The 21,032-nt window shown below is 41.0% G+C and overlaps 1 protein-coding gene across 2 annotated transcripts in view; it reads right to left on the minus strand.

The window, feature by feature from the left end:
• Positions 1-11,450: 11,450 nt before the first annotated feature.
• LOC139407284 (peptidyl-prolyl cis-trans isomerase FKBP1B-like) overlaps positions 11,451-21,032 on the minus strand; it is a 28,228-nt gene continuing 18,646 nt past the window's right edge. The window contains exons 3-5 of one of the 2 annotated variants that reach the window (XR_011634087.1): positions 15,900-16,012; positions 15,155-15,758; positions 14,483-15,045 (exon numbers count right to left, since the gene is read on the minus strand). Coding sequence is in view for 1 of the 2 variants with exons in the window: in XM_071150926.1 (XP_071007027.1) it covers positions 15,630-15,758; positions 15,900-16,012 (242 nt within the window). In the remaining variant the exon portion in view is untranslated. Of the gene's footprint in view, positions 15,759-15,899; positions 16,013-21,032 lie in introns of both variants that reach the window. The other variant, XM_071150926.1, reaches the window with a different exon arrangement.

Below are 21,032 nucleotides of genomic sequence, written 5' to 3' on the forward strand. Positions count from 1 at the left end.
AGCAAACCTTCTTGCCACAGCTCGCATTGATGTGCCATCCTGGATGAGCTGCACTACCTGAGCCACTTGTGTGGGTTGTAGACTCCGTCTCATGCTACCACTAGAGTGAAAGCACCGCCAGCATTCAAAAGTGACCAAAACATCAGCCAGGAAGCATAGGAACTGAGAAGTGGTCTGTGGTCACCACCTGCAGGACCACTCCTTTATTGGGGGTGTCTTGCTAATTGCCTATAATTTCCACCTGTTGTCTATTCCATTTGCACAACAGCATGTGAAATGTATTGTCAATCAGTGTTGCTTCCTAAGTGGACAGTTTGATTTCACAGAAGTGTGATTGACTTGGAGTTACATTGTGTTGTTTAAGTGTTCCCATTATTTTTTTGAGCAGTGTATTAGTACCAGTCAAAAGTTTGGACATTCGCTCATTCAAGGGTTGTTCTTTATTTTTACTATTTTCTACATTATATAATAATACTGAATACATCAAAACTATGAAAAAACACACATGTAGTAACCAAAAATGTGTTAAAACAAATCTAAATATATTTTACATTTGAGATTCTTCAAAGAGCCACCCTTTGCCTTGATGACAGTTTTGCACACTCTTGGCATTCTCTCAACCAGCTTCACCTGGAATGCTTTTCCTACAGTCTTGAAGGAGTTCCCACATACGCTGAGCACTTGTTGGCTGCTTTTCCTTCGCTCTGCAGTCCAACTCATCCCAAACCATCTCAATTGGGTTGAGATCGGGTGATTGCGGAGGCCAGGTCATCTGATGTAACACTCCATCACTCTCCTTCTTGGTCAAATAGCCCTGGAGGTGTGTGGGGTCATTGTCCTGTTAAAAAATAAATGATAGTCCCACTAAGTGCAAATCAGATGGGATGGTATATCGCTGCAGAATGCTATGGTAGCCAGGAATTCTAAATAAATCACAGACAGTGTCACCAGCGAAGCACCCCCACACCATCACACCTCCTTTTTCATGCTTCACGGTGGGAACCACACATGCAGAGCTCATCCGTTCACCTACTCTGCGTCTCACGACGACACGGTGGTTGGAACCAAAAATCTCAAATTTGGACTCATTGCTCGTGTTTCTTGGCCTAAGCAAGTCTCCTCTTCTTATTGGTGTCCTTTAGTTTTTGATAATGGTGGGACCCAGGCCTCTAATGTAAGCTATGTTACAGTCAACTATGATATAGGCCCTCATGTGAACCATTTTAACTTTGAGCCTGTTTCTTATACTGAGGTCTATAAAGCACTATAAAGGCTACAGACACTAAAAAGTCTGCAGGTTCAGACAGACATTTTCAACTTGAGTCTCTTGACCAATTCCTTACCCAGCATTTGGAAATCAGCTTATGTCCTCCCACTGCTAAAGGGTGGAGATCCCTCAGATGCTAATAACTATCGTCCTATCTCCAAACTCCCTATCCTGGCCAGTCTATGAATCCCTAGTGAGCTCACAGTTAAAAAACGTCTTAATTGAAAAGAACATACTGAGCGGTGTTCAGTCTGGCTTTAGATCGGGGCACAACACCACAACTGCAGCTATGGCAGTGGCAAACGACATCATTAATGCACTTGATAAAAAGCAACATTGTGCTGCTCTGTTTGTGGATTTTATTCAGTTGACCATGAATTGTTGCTACTGTAGCTAGACTCAGAAACATTGGTCCCTCTTTACCTCTGTAGTCTGGTCTCCTTCACCACCAGCAGTTACCATACCTGGTCTGCTAGGTGTTGCTACTTAAAGTCCCCAGAACATTCACAGTATTAGACAAGACTGCCTTCTCTTCTTGTGCACCAGACGCATGGAATAATCTACAATCCATGCTTCATCTAGATACTGAATGTTAGGGCCACTGATATACATTTTAAATACTGATGGGAGACTCTGTTACAGAGTGTAAATGCTATTTTTAGGCTGGATCATGTTGTTGTATGTTTTAATTATGTAATGTATTGATTGTTGCTGCCTTCTTGGCCAGGTCTCCCTTGAAAAAGAGACTCTGGGTCTCAATGGGCTTTTCCTGGTTAAATAAAGGTTAAATAAATAAATACCATTTGTGGTTTCTTTGCAGTAATTTGACCATGAAGGCTTGATTCACACAGTCTCCTCTGAACAGTTGATGTTGAGATGTGTCTGTTACTTGAACTCTGTGAAGCATTTATTTGGGTTGCAATCTGAGGTGCAGTTAAGTCTAGAACTTATCCTCTGCAGCAGAGGTAACTCTGGGTCTTCCTTTCCTGTGGTGGTCCTCATGAGAGCCAGTTTCATCATAGTGCTTGATGGTTTTTGCAACTGCACTTGAAGTTCTTGAAATTTTCAGTATTGAATGACAATGTCTTCAAGTAATGACGGACTGTCGTTTCTCTTTGCTTATTTGAGCTGTTCTTGGCCAAAAGTTTTGAGAATGACACAAATATAAATTTTCACAAAGTCTGCTGACTCAGTTTGTATGATGGCAATTTGCATATACTCCAGAATGTTATGAAGAGTGATCCCTATTTGCCATGCAAATGAACTGAATCCCCCAAAAAACATTTCCACTGCATTTCAGCCCTGCCACAAAAGGACCAGCTGACATCATGTCAGTGATTCTCTCATTAACAAAGGTGTGAGTGTTGACGAGGACAAGGCTGGAGATCACTCTGTCATGCTGATTGAGTTTGAATAACAGACTGGAAGCTTCAAAAGGAGGGTGGTGCTTGGAATCATTGTTCTTCCTCTGTCAGCCATGGTTACCTGCAAGGACGTGCCGTCATCATTATTTTGCACAAAAAGGGCTTCACAGGCAAGGATATTGCTGCCAGTAAGATTGCACCTAAATCAACCATTTATCGGATCATCAAGAACTTCAAGGAGAGCGGTTCAATTGTTGTGAAGAAGGCTTCAGGGCGCCCAAGAAAGTCCAGCAAGCGCCAGGACCCTCTCCTAAAGTTGATTCAGCTGTGGGATCGGGGCGCCACCAGTACAGAGCTTGCTCAGGAATAGCAGCAGGCATGTTATTTGCAGGATTTCTCCATAATTTCAATAGCATTGGGTTTATGGTATTGACTAAAATCTGGGTTTCTGATTGTAATTCAACTATTGGTATGTTTTGCCTGGACAGTTACGGCCGCCAGTGTTTAAGATATAAACTGAACGTTTTAACAGCTTGCTTAGTTAAAATTGAAAGGCTAATTTATTCAACATAAATAGCGAGGCGATTTCGATGTAATACGTTGCCTAAATGGTCTGCTGGAATAACATATTTAGAATGGAGTTGTATTTAAATAACTGAATCAAAGAAGAGACCGTTACCTAAATCTAATGAATTCTAATAATAGCGGTTGCGATAGAGCTGTGCCCACCAAAATATTTCCTTTTTTTCCTTCTGATTACTGTTGCTGGGTTTTATAGTTTAGGTAACACCAGTGCATTTGAGCAGGAAGTTAATCTATTCTAACATTATAATCTGTTTCCATTACGTGGAACAATGTCCAGTCATTGAAGTGGATTGCAGTTTGAGTGTATTTGTATTTTAAAGGGACAGTGCACAATAAATAAACTTTTCAGTAAAAGTGACGGTTTTAGCCAGCCGGCTCATTTTCAATCTCAGTCCCTTGGCAGGTTATTAAAAACAATTACAATACCGAAATCAAGGAGCAGTGAGCACACGCAGAGCAACATAGAACAAGCAACACGTAGCACGCAAAAAGCAACAAAACAAAATCCATACAGTAAAAGCAAGTGTTTCCAAGCCTCACCAGCTACAGACAACATGGAAAGCTGCAATACATTATTCTCACCAGTCTGATTGGCCTCTTACCATGTCTTCATGTTATTTTTGAAGGTGTGATAGGTGGTACAGTTGTGTGTGTCTGATGGCAGGGTATTCCAGACATGGGAAGCTCTCACAGAGAAAGCAGATTGACTCAAGGTGCTTTTCCTTAAGGTAATTATACAGTCACCTCTCTTGGCAGACCTTGTGGATCTGCTGCCATATGTTTGGGTTTCCTGTTTAACAAAAGTACTGAGTGGAGGGGGAGCCAGACCATATAGGATCTTGAATACAATACATGAATTGGTGTATTGAACACGAGTTTTCCAACTCAGGAGCTCATGCTTTCTGAGGATGTGACAGTGATTATGGCTATTGGGCTTCCTATCAAGCACTTTGAGAGCCTGTTTGCAGACAGACTGAATGGGTTTTAATGTTGTATCGCAAGCTTGGGCCCAACTAGTCAAGCAGTATGTTAAGTGGGGGAGTATGATAGATTTGAAGTACAGTTTTGCTATCTCTGTAGTCAAATAATTTCATATATATTGGATATTAGCTGGGTTGAATTTGGTTATTTGAGTTACCTTTTTCACCTGCTTTTTAAAAGAGAGGGTGGAACCAAGTATGATGCCAAGGTACTTAAAATCAGATACGACCTGGAGCTTCTACCCTGACACACAGACATCTGGCTCAGTGGCATCAGTTGTCCTCTTTGTGAGGAACATGCAGACTGATTTTTTTTCACATTGAGATGCAAACATGAGTCACTGAGCCACCTTGTAACCTGGACCATTACAGTAGTGAGTTCTTGTGCAGCTTGTTGTTTGCTCTTTGCATCCACATATATCACTGTATCATCTGCATACATTTGAACTTCAGACCCAGTACAGACAGAAGGCAGATCATTAATGTTCAGGCTGAACAGTATTGACCCTTGGGGCACACCCACATCATAGCTAAGAGTAACAGTTCGTTTTGACTATTACGCTGATGAGACAGCACCAACTTTTTGAAGGTTCTAGATTTGTTGAACAACAGGTTTATATTTTTACTAAATGAATGCAACAAATTGAAATTATTAGATTACTGGAAAGGGGTTACGGGTTTGTTTATTGATTAGGTGTTGATTTCCCTTAATGAAACGCTGTATTATCTGATGTGTTTTGAGTAGGATTCTGCCTTCCGGGACTGATGGAAGTCCCCTACAGTTTGTACGTTAAGGTAGGCGTACACGTCTCAAACGTTTTATTAAATGCCTGGGATCAAATATCACAGATTCCTTACGCTGAGAAATTGACTACATTTGTGACAGAAAAAGGTATTACATTTAGATGGGTAACAGGAACAATCTAAGGCAAAACAGCATTAGATATGTTGTTGGACATTGGTCTAGTAACGATACCAGGGTAATTATATATGGTAATGGAAAAGAGAGACCAGTCATATAATATGGGAGTGAAATGTTAGACTCGGGAGTGAGATACATGTTGCCGGGTCTAAGGTTAGCACATGCTAAAATAAGCACACATAAACGTTGGGGTAGACTAAAACACACGATTAATGATTTGAGGGAGTACCGTAGACGTATCATTATTATCAGGTTTTGTTTGTAGTTAAAACTTTTGGGTTGCTGAATAGGTGTAGTATAGTAAATACTAATGAAAATATGTGTTTTTACCAGGAGAGTGGGGGTGTCATTGTCTGGCTTTGGAATGTTTCCCGGGGCTATGGTCTTGGGGATAGCAGTGAATGAGACCCCCCCCCACACACACACACACACACACAAACAACACACTATTTGTTGGTGTTTTTAAAATATTGTGTTTGATTTGTGTGGGTTTAGTGAGTTTTCCATTTGGCTTTTGTCTTGGCTGATTTCTTTTGATTTTCCCATGATGTCAAGCAAAGAGGCACTGAGTTTGAAGGTAGGCCTTGAAATACATCCACAGGTACACCTCCAGTTGACTCAAATGATGTCAATTAGCCTATCAGAAGTTTCTAAAGCCATTAAATAATTTTCTGGAATTTTCCAAGCTGTTTAAAGGCACAGTCAACTTAGTGTATGTAAACTTCTGACCCACTGGAATTGTGAAACAGTGAATTTTTGTCTAAACAAATGTTTGGAAAAATGACTTGTGTCATGAACAAAGTCAATGTCCTAACCGACTTGCCAAAATTATAGTTTGTTAACAAGAAATTTGTGGAGTGGTTGAAAAATGAGTTTTAATGGCTCCAACCTAAGTGTATGTAAACTTCCGACTTCAACTGTATTTGTTGGGGGTTGAAATGGGAGACAGTACTAAGTTTCTTGGGAGGAGGCTGAGCCAGTGCTATATGAATCCATGCAATGAATCATTGCTTTTATGCTTCTTGTTTTATGAAGAATGTATGCATTTTCTGCGTGTGAATGAATGTTTTTAAATCTTGTAATTTTCTTTTAAATTGAGAGAACTCTCAAAATGGGGGATTATGGTGGAAATTACAAGATTATGTTACAATGATGTTATTGCATCATATGGTTGTTGTATGCAACAGAATAAGGGGTTATTAGAACGCTCATCTGTGTGCTCTACCGAGGATGGGCCTCTGGAAGATTTACAATGTCTTTGGGTGATACCACATTCCAGAGCATGAGTTACTGTTTCTGTTCTATAAAAGGTACCAGGGAGAGATGATCCCAGGGCCAGCCTTGGTCTCTACACAAAATATAACTGTTTTTACAGCAGATATTGTCTGCTGTGAATTATAATTATCTTTCATACAAATCTTAACATTGTGACCCATTCCATACATCTGTTGTTCATCATGTAGACTGAAGGGGGTGCCTCTTGGCTATAAAATATCTTTGTATCTTTGTCTTGGGGCTCTCAACGAATAATCTGAGGGTGATTCACCGACCAGCCATTATTAACATAGAGCACTCAATCTATACACTCTTTATGTGTGTGTTGTACTGACCTGCTCCCTTATTAATAAGTGAATAAAGATTTAGATTAAGTATAACTCTAACTTGTGTGATAAGTTTCTCTCTCCTCATTTGATGTTAAAGTAATTAACCACCACAGAACGTGCACGTGCGTGCGTGCTAGAGAGACCATATGTTATGTGTGTGTGAAGCACAAAAAGACTGCGCTTTATATTCTAACACTTTTGAGAGCTGCTGGATTTCATTGCTATCTCCCTTTACCCAGCAAGCATGGAGAGATGACAGCAATACAGAACTGGACATAAGAGATCATCCATCTATCTAGATCTCTCCTTACCCCCACACACTATAGGCAGGTTGCCTAGCGGTTAAGAGCGTTGGGCCGGTAACCGAAAGGTTGCTGGTTTGAATCCCTAAGCCAGCGAGGTGGAAAAATCTGCCGTTCTGCCCCTGAGCAGCAACTGCTCCCAAGGTGCCGTTGACGTTGAGATAGATCAAGGCAGTTCCCCGCACCTCTCTGATTCAGAGGGGTTGGGTTATGTGGAAGACACATTTCGGTTGAATGAATTCAGTTGTGCAGCTACTAGGTATCCTCTTTTCTTTCAAACAACTGTCTCACTTCTAAGCCTCAGACTGTTTTGTAACACACACACACACACACACACACACACACACACACACATTCTTTCACTTCCCCTGGCCAGTTTTCACTAGGCCTTTGATGAATGTATGATCCAAACCACAGCTGTGGAAACAGACCTCTAAGACCCTAAATGCTACTTAATTCCAGGCAGACTTGTGTTGTTATGCTCCCGGGCAGAACACTTAATCCACCTGCCACAGGCAAATAGTTTAATGTGTGTGTGTGTGTGTGTCTGTGTAAAGGCACTCGCGTGCAAATACATATCCACTTTTAAAAATGTATGCGTGCATAGATAGAGCTGCATGGAGGCTATGTGAATTAAATTTGCTAAAAGCTCTGAGCACAGCTTGGGCTATATAAATGCATATTCACACCGGGAGGCTGGAACAAAACTTTCCAATTCATAAGCAGTTATAAAATAGCCTCTGGGGTAAATTTGAAAGTGAATGAATGCATGAAACCTGTCGTGCATCAACCATGCCCTCATGCCCTGTATTTAAGCAATAAGGCCAGAGGGGGTGTGATATATGGCCAATATACCACAGCTAAGGGCTGTTCTTAGGCACGTCGCAACACGTGCTTGGATAGAGCCCGTAGCCGTGGTATATTGGTAATATACCAAAACGACCCGAGGTGCTATTATAAATTCGTTACAAACTTAAATAGAGCAGTAAAAATAAATACTTAGTCAGTCATACCCATGGTATACCTCTGATATACCACAGCTTTCAGCCAAACAGCATTCAGGGCTCGAACCACACAGTTTATAAACGTAGATAAGAGTTGACCAACTCTCTGGTCTTCCTGGTGAGATACTGGGACTTTCTTTCCTACCTGTTGATCAGATCCCGGATGTCTCATCTCCCTCTCTAGTGACATTATTAAAGACCTGGACAGATGAAAGCTAATTCCAGGTCGTACTGTTGACAACTGCCACAATGTTTTCAACTACACAGAGATATGCAAAGCAGGAGGGCTTGGTTGTAACAGTCTTCCAGAACTAGACAAATGCGAATGTCACTTCTGTTTTTAGTTTTTCCTTGAATAACAAATGTCTAGCCTATGACTTCACGATACTATCTGGGTACTGCTTCAAGATTTATCAGACATATTCTTTGGAGTGGAAACTGACAGTTGAAAACATATAAGAGACCACAGTTAAAGGTATGACACTAAACCACAGCTCCCTGACTGAAGTTGGACTATTGAGACCACAGTTAAAGGTATGACACTAAACCACAGCTCCCTGACTGAAGTTGGACTATTGAGACCACAGTTAAAGGTATGACACTAAACCACAGCTCCCTGACAAGTCTAACTATTGAGACCACAGTTAAAGGTATGACACTAAACCACAGCTCCCTGACTGAAGTTGGACTATTGAGACCACAGTTAAAGGTATGACACTAAACCACAGCTCCCTGACAAGTCTAACTATTGAGACCACAGTTAAAGGTATGACACTAAACCACAGCTCCCTGACAAGTCTAACTATTGAGACCACAGTTAAAGGTATGACACTAAACCACAGCTCCCTGACAAGTCGGACTATTGAGACCACAGTTAAAGGTATGACACTAAACCACAGCTCCCTGACAAGTCGGACGATTGAGACCACTGGTACCAAACTATCTTACACATCACGTCAGCTACTTCCTCCGGGTCTTAAAATGACATCTTCCCTTATTTTTTACAATTTTATTTAACCTTTATTTAATTAGACAAGTCAGTTAAGAACAAATACTTATTTACAATGATGGCCTACCAAAAGGCCTGCGGGGACAGGGGCTGGGATAAAAAAAATAATTAAAGAACAAAACACAAAATCAACAAGAGAGACACCATAACACTGCATAAATAGACACCTAAGACAACATAGCATGGCAGCAACACATGACAACAACATGGTAGCAACAACATGGTAGCAGACCAACATGGTAGCAGCACAAAACATGGTACAAACATTATTGGTCCAGACAACAGCACAAAGGGCAAGATGGTAGAGACAAAAATACATCATGCAAAGCAGCCACAACTGTCAGTAAGAGTGTCCATGATTGAGTCTTTGAATGAAGAGATTGAGATAAAACTGTCCAGTTTGAGTGTTTGTTGCAACTCGTTCCAGTCGCTAGCTGCAGCGAACTGAAAAGACGAGCGACCCAGGGATGTGTGTGCTTTGGGGACGTGTAAAAGAATGTGACTGGCAGAACGGGTGTTGTATGTGGAGGATGAGGGCTGCAGTAGATATCTGATAGGGGGAGTGAGGCCTAAGAGGGTTTTATAAATAAGCATCAACCAGTGGGTCTTGAGACAAGTATACAGAGAGGACCAGTTTACAGAGGAATATAGAGTGTAGTGATGTGTCCTATAAGGAGCATTGGTGGTAAATCTGATGGCCAAATGGTAAAGAACATCTAGCCACTCGAGAGCACCCTTACCTGCCGATCTATAAATTACGTCTACATAATCTAACATGAGTAGGATGGTCATCTAAAATCAGGGTTATTTTGGCAGCTAGGGTGAAAGAAGAGCTATTACGATAGAGGAAACTAAGTCTAAATTTGACTTTAGCCTGCTGCTTTGATATGTGCTGAGAGAAGGACAACATACCGTCTAGCCATACTCCCAAGTACTTGTATGAGGTGACTACCTCAAGCTCTACACCCACAGAGGTAGCAATCACACATGTGGGGAGAGGGGAATTCTTCTTACCAAATCACATTACCTTTGTTTTGGAGGTGTTCCGAACGAGGTTAAGGGCAGAGAAGGCTTGTTGGACACTAAGAAAGCTTTGTTGTAGAGCGTTTAACACCAAATCCGGGGAGGGGCCAGCTGAGTATAAGACTATCATCTGCATATAAATGGATGAGAGAGCTTCCTACTGCCTGAGTTGTTGTTGTTGATGTAAATTGAGAAGAGTGTGGGGCCTAGGATCGAGCATTGAGGTTCTCCCTTGGTGACAGGCAGTGGATGAGACAGCAGATGTTCTGACTTTATACACTGCACTCTTCGAGAGAGGTAGTTAGCTAACCAGGCCAAAGACTCCTCAAACACACCAATACAAGAATGGAATTGTCTACCATATCAAATGCTTTGGCCAAGTCAATAAAAATAGCAGCACAACATTGCATAGAATCAAGAGCAATGGTGACATTATTGAGGACTTTTAAGGTTGCAGTGACACATCCATAACCTGAGCGGAAACCAGATTGAATACCAGAGAGAATACTATAGACAATCAATCAACTGACTGGCTTTCTTGAAATCAACTTTTGATAAACAATGCAAAATAGGAATAGGCCTATGACAGTTAGGATCAGCTTGATCTACCAATTTAAATAAAGGACGAACAGTGGCTGCCTTCCAAGCAATGGGAACCTCCCCAGAGAGGAGACAGGTTAAAAAGGTCAGAGATAGGCTTGGCGATGATAGGAGCAGCAACCTTAACCTCTTGTGACTAGGGGGCAGAATTTTCACTTTTGGATAAATAGCGTGCCCAATTTCAACTTCCTGCTACTCATGCCAAGAATATAAGATATGCATATTATTCATATATTTGGATAGAACACTCTGAAGTTTCTAAAACTGTTTGAATCATGTCTGTGAGTATAACATAACTTATGTAGCAGGCAAAACCCCGAGGACTAACTGTTCAGAACTTGTTTTCAGTTCCTACCACTTCCACTGGATGTCACCAGTCTTTAGAATTTGGTTGAGGTTATTCCTTTGTGCAATGAAGAAGTAGGCCAACTAGGAACTAAGGACACTTTTGTAAGTTGCGCAAGACGTGAAAAGCAGCGCTGGTTTGTATTCTTTCCTGTATTGAATACAGATTGCCCCGTCTACAATTTACAATCTACAATTTGACCGATTATTAACGTTTAAAAATACCTAAAGTTGTATTACAAAGGTAGTTTGAAATATTTTGGCAAAGTTTATAGGCAACTTTTGAAATATTTTGTAGTGACGTTGCGTTTTTTTCTGGATCAAACGTGCTTTATAAATGGACATTTTGGATATATATGGATGGAATTAATCGAACAAAAGGACCAATTGTGATGTTTATGGGACATATTGGAGTGCCAACAAAAGAAGCTTGTCAAAGGTAATGCATGTTTTATATTTTATTTCAGCGTTTTGTGTAGCGCCTGCAGGGTTGAAATATGCTAGCTCCTTTGTTCACTGCTGGTGCAGATGGTGCAGGCTATCAGATAATAGCTTCTTATGCTTTCGCCAAAAAGCATTTTTTAAATCTGACATGTTGGCTGGATTCACAACGAGTGTAGCTTTAATTGAGTATCTTACATGTGATTTAATGAAAGTTTGAATTTTATAGCATTTTATTTGAATCTGGCAAATCATTTTCCTTGGTAATTGGCCAGTTGAGACATTTGCGTCCCGCCGTCCCGGAAAAAGGGTCTAAATCATCTGACCCAGATAGTTTTTTGTGGTCCTTTAGCACCTCGGACTCAGTGACCGGCTACAGGGAGAAACTTTGTAGTGGGACAGGGGAAAAATAGGGAGGAGCATTGGGGATAGTCGCATTAGAAAGGGGTGTGAGATGAGGAAATGTTGGGCGGCAAGTCACATACTGTAGGTCAGGGTTCCGAAATAGCTGGCCTGCATATATACTGAACAAAAATATAAATGCAACATGTAAAGTGTCGGTCCCATGTTTCATGAGCTAAAATAAAAGATTCTCAAATGGCACAAAACTATTGTTTCTCTAAAATGTTGTGAACAAATTTGATTACATCCCTGTTAGTGAACATTTCTCCTTTGCCAAGATAATGAATCCACTTGACAGGTGTGGCATATCAAGAAGCAGATTAAACAGCATGATCATTACACAGGTGCACCTTGTGCTGGAGACAATAAAAGGCCACTCTAAAATGTGCAGTTTTGTCACACAACACAATGCCACATGTCTCAAGTTTTGAGGAAGCGTGCAATTGGCATGCTGCCTGCACGAATGTCCACCAGAGCTGTTGCCAGAAAATGTCATGTTAATTTTTCTACCATAAGCCACCTCCAACGTCGTTTTAGAGAATTTGGCAGTATGTCCAACCAGCCTCACAAACGCTGACCACGTGTAACGACGCCAGCCCAGGACCTCCACATCTGGCTTCTTCACCTGCGGGATCGTCTGAGACCAGCCATCCGGACAGCTGATGAAACTGTGGGTTTGCACAATTTCTGCATAAACTGTCAGAAACCAACTTCAGTGAAGCTCATCTGAGTGCTTGTCATCCTCACCAGGGTCTTGACCTGACTGCAGTTCAGCGTCGTAATCGACTTAAGTGATCACCGGCACGCTGGAGCAATGTGGTCTTCACGGATGAATCCCAGTTTCAACTGTACCTGGCAGATGTCAGACCACGCAGGTATGGCAACATGTGGGCAAGCGATTGCAATTTGAATGCACAGTATAGAAGCTACACTCTTTTTACTCCCTTCATTTTTCCTTGTTCTTCTCCAATCTTTAATAATAAATAGTACACTATTAGATAAAATACTTTGGTTAACAGATTCCCATTGCTTGCCTCATTTTTGTATTTTATCTCAAAAACATTGTTTGGAATAATAAATTGGCAGGCTCTGTAATCATATCGTTACCGTTCCTCCTCTATCTCTTTCACTCTTCATCCTATCCAGTCTTCCTCCTCTCCACTCTAACAGAAAACATTATGCTAATGTTATCCATGAACATTTCTAAATATATGTTCACACTACTTATGTCAAACCATTAATTGTAATCTTCAAATAGATTTTTCAGAATTATGCATTAATTTAATAATCATATTTTCAAAATAGCCCGTCCACTGCATGTTTACGTTTTTTAACCTAGCTACCATGACAGTAGCAAGCTAACTTAGTCGACATAGCTAATGTTAGCTTCCATAACCTATTTAAAACCTTATAAAGCAGAGCATCTATCTATATAATACATTGTGACATTATTACATCATTAGTTAGTATCTCAAACGAGTGTAACTTTGTTTGTATTTGGTGATGTTGTGGATTCACTTGACACTTGCTAGCTTCTGGCTGAGTTTTCCACTGCAGTTTTCTCTAAAACTATCGCGAGCAAGTAGTTAGTAGAAGAAGAGTGAGTAAAGCTGCTGTAGCGAGCAGCCCCCTCTGTTGGCCTAAACAAGCACAACGTGATTGAGACGTCAACCTGTAGGCTCTGCTGCCCGGTCTTTCTTGCCACGTAAAATATTATTTCACTTTGCAGTCTGTTTTTAACGCACAGTTAAAAACGGGGACATTTCCGGGGACTGTCCCCGGAAAACGGGGACGTCTGGTCACCCAGTATAGAAGCTAACGTCGGCTAAAGTTTGCTCCAGTCAAGCTAGCCTGTCGTTGTCATGGCGACAACTTGCTGTTTTTAGGATTATGTTTAGAAATACATGATGAAAATGTATATGAGATAAGATGATAGTTAATACCTTTTTACAATTCGTTTTTTCGTATTTTGGCTATTGGGAATTGTATGAGAGTAGCCAAGTCCGTTGAATGAATGAGAGAGAGAGAGCCAACTGAAAACTGTATTGAAGTGAGAAGCAGCAGATAAACTATTTTAAATCTTTTAAGGTTTCAAACTCCCTTCATTCTTCTCACCATACCCTATCCAGGCCCCAAGGTTTAAGAGGGTAAACAACACTACTAGACCATGTGTGGTTTCACTACATGCTGCTAGTACAAAACCATGCTATTTTTTTTCATTGTACTACCATGGTTCATTTTGGTACCATGGTAGCTAGTACAATGAAAAAAAAATACCATGTCTTTTTGGTCACTACCATGGCAGGAAAACACCATGGTCCTGGTGGAAATTCCATTGTATTTTCCTGCCATAGTAGTACAATGAAAAAACTACCACGGTACTATCACAGTTTTTTGGTTACTACCATGGCAGGAAAATACCATGGGTATTGCAACAGTACCATGGTATTTTCCTGCCATGGTAGTGACCAAAAAAACATGATAGTACCGTGGTAGTTTTTTCATTGTACTACCATGGTACATTTTTGTAAGGGGAAGCTCTCAAGAACTTGAACACACACGCATGGATGCGTGCACACACACACACACACACACACACACACACACAACTCGAGTTCGCAGATTTTCAATAAACAAAGTACTCACCGTTTTTATTAAGAGTTGATCGATTAAACAGTCATAGTATCCAAACTATCCATGGGTTGTAAGAGTAGGACTGTACAGTGCATTTGTGTTCCTGATGTCCTTCATTTAGTCAAATCTGTGGTATTCTTGCAGTAAATGTTTGATGGATACAAAATGTACTAAACACAGAAACCTCAGTTATCATTCATTATACAGGGTTTTTCATGACCATGTGAGCTAACCAGAAACAACACCAGGCCCTAGTTGTAGTGTTAACAGGGTGTAATCATTAGTCCAGAAAGTTTTGCAACTAAAATGAGTTTATAATGGACAAAGTTAGCTAGGCACTCCCCGTTTCGTTCCGTTTGCCTCCATTTAAGAAACGTTTTGCAACAGAATTGGTGTAATGAATACACTGCTGGTGTTACCTGCTCAGGTGTCATGGTCAAGGAAAACTACTAACCTTTAAAGCTTTCAGCAGGACAGACCTTTATCAAAAGTGGCAATGCAGAGAGTGGTTGGTAATGCCTAGTCAAGATACGACAGAGTTCTACAACTCCCGTTCTGGAGAGCTACTGGAGTGTACAGGCTTTTGATCCAGACCAACACTAACACACCTTCAATCTGCATTAGTACTGGGCTGGAACAAAAGCCTAGCCACACCCAGTAGCTCTCCAGGACCGGAGTTAAGGAATCCTGAGATACAGAGTAGTTGTACTGTTACACCTTGTTTTGTGCTTTGGAAAACAGTAAGGCAGTGACATTCCATTGCAATATATTACTTCCTTCGTCGGATGGTTCTACCATGTTTCTTTGTCATACAGATTAAATAAAATGTACAACCTAAAAAAAAGGAAAAAGCAATGCTCATGGACATACATTAAGACAGAGGAAGCCAAACTATGGCATCATGAGTGTGTAAAAAGTCTAAAAATCAGTTTAGCGTCAGGCAGCATCCATCTACAAAAATACTAAGTTGGCAACAAAGCAGTAGATCCTTAAGTATTGAGTAGTTGAAGATGCAACAAAAATCTAAGGAGCAGAGGGGGTTGGTTGCTCGATGGTGTGGGGCAATGTTACGCCCTAAACGGGGAGGTAGTGAGTGACCTTTTAGGCCACATTTGACCTTTCACCCCTGACCCCAGAGAGGGGTCACTCACTCCAGCTTGAGGAGCTCAACGTCAAAGATGAGGGTGGCATTAGGGGGGATGACCCCGGGGTGACCTGTGACTCCATAAGCCATGTCAGGCGTACAGGTGATCTTTGCCCGCTGACCCACACTCATCTGGGGCAGAGAGAGGAGGAGAGAGGGAGGAAGACAACAGAGGAATTGTCAACACTTGCGTATCATATGTTGCAATATTATCATAAAATATCATGAGTGCAGATGCAGCGCATTACCTAACATAATACAATGCAGTCTCACCTGTGCGATTCCTTCCTCCCAGCCCTTGATGACTTCCTGTCGCCCGATCTTGAACTTGAAGGGCTTGTTTCTGTCTCGAGAAGAGTCAAACTTCTTTCCATTTTGCAGCATACCTGGTGGAGAGACATCACACAAACACTGTTAAGTCAATGATCTTCCTAGGTTCAGGTAGGCGTTTGAAAGTTTCTTATTTTCATGTGTTCTGCTTTATATGAGTACTACTGTGTACACGTAAGTGTGCTTGTAGGTATTTATTAGGATCCCCATTAGCCACTGCTTTTGCATCAGCTAACTCTTCCTGGGATCCACATGAAACATGACATAATACATAGTAGGGAACATTATTAGTCAAGGACTGAAATACATTTTATAATGTCACACAGCCTACATATCTGTACATACACACAATATCTAGGTCTAATGCATAGTACAGTGCAAATTACAATACAATATATATAAAATGGCTCTCTCTTCACAGTCCCCTTAGTGCACAGAGTTGTTCTTGTATCTGTTTTTTTAAACTGGTTTTATTGCTAGCTTGAGTTACCTGGGGTGGTAGAGTTACACGTAGGCTTTATTTAATACTGTGTGTTTCCCAGCCACTGTTCTGGACCTGGGGACTGTGAAGAGACCACTGGTTGCATGTCTTTGTTGTACCGATGAGTGTCCGAACTGTGTGCCAACTGCTTGAACAGACAGTTCGGTATCTTCAACACATCAACACCTCGCACAAAGACCAATAATGATGCAGTCAATCTCTCCTCAACTTTGAGCCAGAAGAAACTGACATGCATGTTATTGACACTTTCCCTCCATGTACATCTAAGTGCGATATGTGCTGCTTTGTTCTGGACCAACTGCAATTTACCTACAGTACCAGTCAAAAGTTTGGACATACCTACTCATTCAAGGGTTTTTCTTTATTTTTTACTATTTTCTACATTGTAGAATAATAGTGAAGACATAAAAACAATGAAATAACACATAAGGAATCATGTAGTAACCAAAAAAAGTGTTAAACAAATAAAAATATATTTTAGATTCTTCAAAGTAGCCACCCTTTGCCTTGATGACAGCTTTGCACACTCTTGACATTCTCTCAACCAGCTTCATGAGGTAGTCACCTGGAATACATTCCATTAACAGGTGTGCCTTGTTAAACATTAACTTGTGGAATTTCTTTCCTTCTTAATGCGTTTCAGACAATCAGTTGTGTTGTGACAAAGTAGGGCTGGTATACAGAATATAGCCCTATTTGGTAAAAGACCAAGCCCATATTATGGCAAGAACAGCTCAAATAAGCAAAGAGAAATGACAGTCCATCATTACTTTAAGACATGAAGGTCAGCCAATGCAACACATGTCAAGATCTTTGTGCTGTTGCAAAAACCATTGAGCGCTATGATGAAACTGGCTCTCATGAGGACCGCCACAGGAAAGGAAGACCCAGAGTTACCTCTGCTGCAGAGGATAAGTTCATTAGATTTACCAGCCTCAGAAATTGCAGCCAAAATAAATGCTTCACAGAGTTCAAGTAACAGACACATTTGTTCAGAGGAGACTGTGTGAATCAGGTCTTCATGGTCAAATTGCTGCAAAGAAATCACTTCTAAAGGACACCAATAAGAAGAAGTGACTTGCTTGGGCCAAGAAACACAAGCAATTGACGTTAGACCGGTGGAAATCTGTCCTTTGGTCTGATGAGTCCAAATTTGAGATTTTTGGTTCCAACCTCCGTGTCTTTGTGAGACGCAGAGTAGGTGAACGGATGATCTCCGCGTGTGTGGTTCCATCGTGAAGCATGGAGGAGGTGGTGTGGGGGTGCTTTGCTGGTGACATTGTCGTGATTTATTTAGAATTCAAGGCACACTTAACCAGCATGGATACCACAGCATTCTGCAGCGATAAGCCATCCCATCTGGTTTGAACTTAGTGGGACTACCATTTGTTTTTCAACAGGACAATGACGCAAAACACAGCAAATACTATCTGGCTGGGGGATACTACTTTCTCACATACAAAACCTAACCTTGTGACCCATTCCAGACGTCTGTTGTTTGTCATGAACATTCAGGAGGATGTCCTTTGCTATAAAAAGCTGTAAACCCAATCTGCTCGTTGGGCTCTCAACGATTACCGATGGATGGGTGGTCGTTGACCAGCTCCATTATTGCAATTCTTAAATCGATAATAAAGATTGATTGTTTGAATAAATACCAAAGTCTCTCTCACTTGGTTAGAATTTACACCACAGGGCACACTGTCTTCTAGGCTTACATTTACGATGTGGCAAACAGGAGTATGTATTCCGCTACCAACCTCAGCAATTATTATTTCTACATAGTAACAATTTGTTCACCTCTTCCAAACCCACGTTGTGGATCTCAAAACTACAGTGCTTGTCTTTCATAATTTGGTCCATTATGCATGAATATGAAGGCTCAGTATTTGTTGTTTGCATGTCCTACCTAAGTTTTCTAATCTTGTCAACAAGAAAGTTATTAAAGTGGTTGGCAATATCAAAGGGTTTTGTTATGAACAAGCCATCTGCCTCAATGAAAGGTGGAGCTTTCATACCTAAAATTTCATTTAAAGTACTCCAGAGCTTTTTACTATCAGTTTTTATATCATATATCTTTGTTCCATAGTAGTTTATTTTTGTTTAGTTTACTTATGTGATTTCTCAATTTCCTGTATGTCTGCCAGTCTGCTGTGTTGTCAGACTTATTTGCTATTCTCTTTGTCTCATCCATACAGTTTTTCAATTCATCATCTATCCATGGGGATTTGGCAGTTGTAACAGTCAGTTTGTTGATGGGAGCCTATCAGTAACCAGAAGAAGCAGTTTCATAAATTCTTCAAGTTCAGTGTCCAGATGTTCCTCATTACACAAATCAGACCAACAAATATATTTCACATCTTCCACATAGGAATCCTTGTATCCTCTTGTATGATCATAATATCCAGTCTTTGGAACTTTGGTTGTTCGAGATATGGCTATTATATTAGGATCACTACATCCGATGGGTGTGGATACTGATTTAGAGCATATTTCTGCAATATTAGTAAAGATGTGATCAATACAAATGGATGATTCAGTTCCTGTTCTGTTTGTAAATATCCTGGTAGGTTGACTGATCACTTGAACCAGTCTTTTTGAGTGGGCAGATGGATGACAACCAGTCAATATTTAGGTCGCCCAAAAAATATACCTCTCTGTTGATATCACATACATCTTTCAACATTTCACACACACAGTCCAAATACTGACTTTTAACACTTGGTGGTCTATAGCAACTTCCTACGAGAATAGGCTTTAGGTGAGGCACATTAACCTGTATCCACTACTGCATCAAAGCAGGGACCGAGAGACTGAAAAACAGCTTCTATCTCAAGGCCATCAGACTGTTAAACAGCCACCACTAACATTGAGTGGCTGCTGCCAACATACTGACTCAACTCCAGCCACTTTAATAATGGAAATGGATGGGAATTGATGTAAAAATGTATCACTAGCCACTTTAAACAATGCCACTTAATATAATGTTTACATACCCTACATTACTCATCTCATATGTATATACTGTACTCTATATCATCTACTGCATCTTGCCTATGCCGTTCTGTACCATCACTCATTCATATATCTTTATGTACATATTCTTTATCCCTTTACACTTGTGTGTATAAGGTAGTAGTTGTGGAATTGTTAAGTTAGATTACTTGTTGGTTATTACTGCATTGTCGGAACTAGAAGCACAAGTATTTCGCTACACTCGCTTTAACATCTGCTAACCATGTGTATGTGACAAATAAAATGTGATTTGATTTATTACTTCCACATCATCTGACATGATATCCTCTCTCAACTTAACAGGAATATGACTCTGGACATACATGGCAACACCATTTGCATTTCTATCTTTCCTATATATTCTATAACCACTGAGTCATCAAATTAATGATCAAAGTGTGTTTCAGAGATGGACAGAATATGATTGTTTTCTGATGTTAATAAGTTGTCAATTTCATGAACCTGGTTTCTCAGGCTACATATGTTAATATGGGCAATTTTTTTTGTCCTTTTCTGGGTTACTTGTTTGTTTTTAGTGCTATTCTGACAGGCTGATCCTAGGTAGACATGTCAGTGACATTTACATTTGAGTCAATAGTACTGAGTGGGCTGCCCACAGTGGGCTTCTTCCTAAGGCAGACCGTTTCAGTGCAAACAGTGGAATAAAATTCTATGTGCATATGATTATTGCAGACAATACCCTCGGAGCTATCTAGAAGAAAAAGAAACGCACACCTATTTAGGCGAGGTGCTGGCTAGTGGAGTAGAACACCTATTAAGACGAGGTGCTGGCTAGCGGAGTAGAACACCTATTTAGGCGAGGTGCTGGCGAGTGGAGTAGAACACCGATTTAGGCGAGGTGCTGGCTAGTGGAGTAGAACACCTATTAAGACGAGGTGCTGGCTAGTGGAGTAGAACACCTATTTAGGCGAGGTGCTGGCTAGTGGAGTAGAACACCTATTAAGACGAGGTGCTGGCTAGTGGAGTAGAACACCTATTTAGGCGAGGTGCTGGCTAGTGGAGTAGAACACCTATTAAGACGAGGTGCTGGCTAGCGGAGTAGAACACCTATTTAGGCGAGGTGCTGGCGAGTGGAGTAGAACACCGATTTAGGCGAGGTGCTGGCTAGTGGAGTAGAACACCTATTAAGACGAGGTGCTGGCTAGTGGAGTAGAACACCTATTTAGGCGAGGTGCTGGCTAGTGGAGTAGAACACCTATTTAGGCGAGGTGCTGGCTAGCGGAGTAGAACACCTATTTAGGCGAGGTGCTGGCGAGTGGAGTAGAACACCGATTTAGGCGAGGTGCTGGCTAGTGGAGTAGAACACCTATTAAGACGAGGTGCTGGCTAGTGGAGTAGAACACCTATTTAGGCGAGGTGCTGGCTAGTGGAGTAGAACACCTATTTAGGCGAGGTGCTGGCTAGTGGAGTAGAACACCTATTTAAGCGAGGTGCTGGCTAGTGGAGTAGAAAACTAGAAAATAAAAGAGAGCCGCACACTCTAGGAGCTCAGATGCAAAAATGTAATTACCAACGTTTCGACAGCCAAGCTGTCTTCA

The sequence above is a fragment of the Oncorhynchus clarkii genome, chromosome 4 (assembly GCF_045791955.1).
Source record: "Oncorhynchus clarkii lewisi isolate Uvic-CL-2024 chromosome 4, UVic_Ocla_1.0, whole genome shotgun sequence".
NCBI classification, from domain to species: Eukaryota; Metazoa; Chordata; class Actinopteri; order Salmoniformes; family Salmonidae; genus Oncorhynchus; species Oncorhynchus clarkii.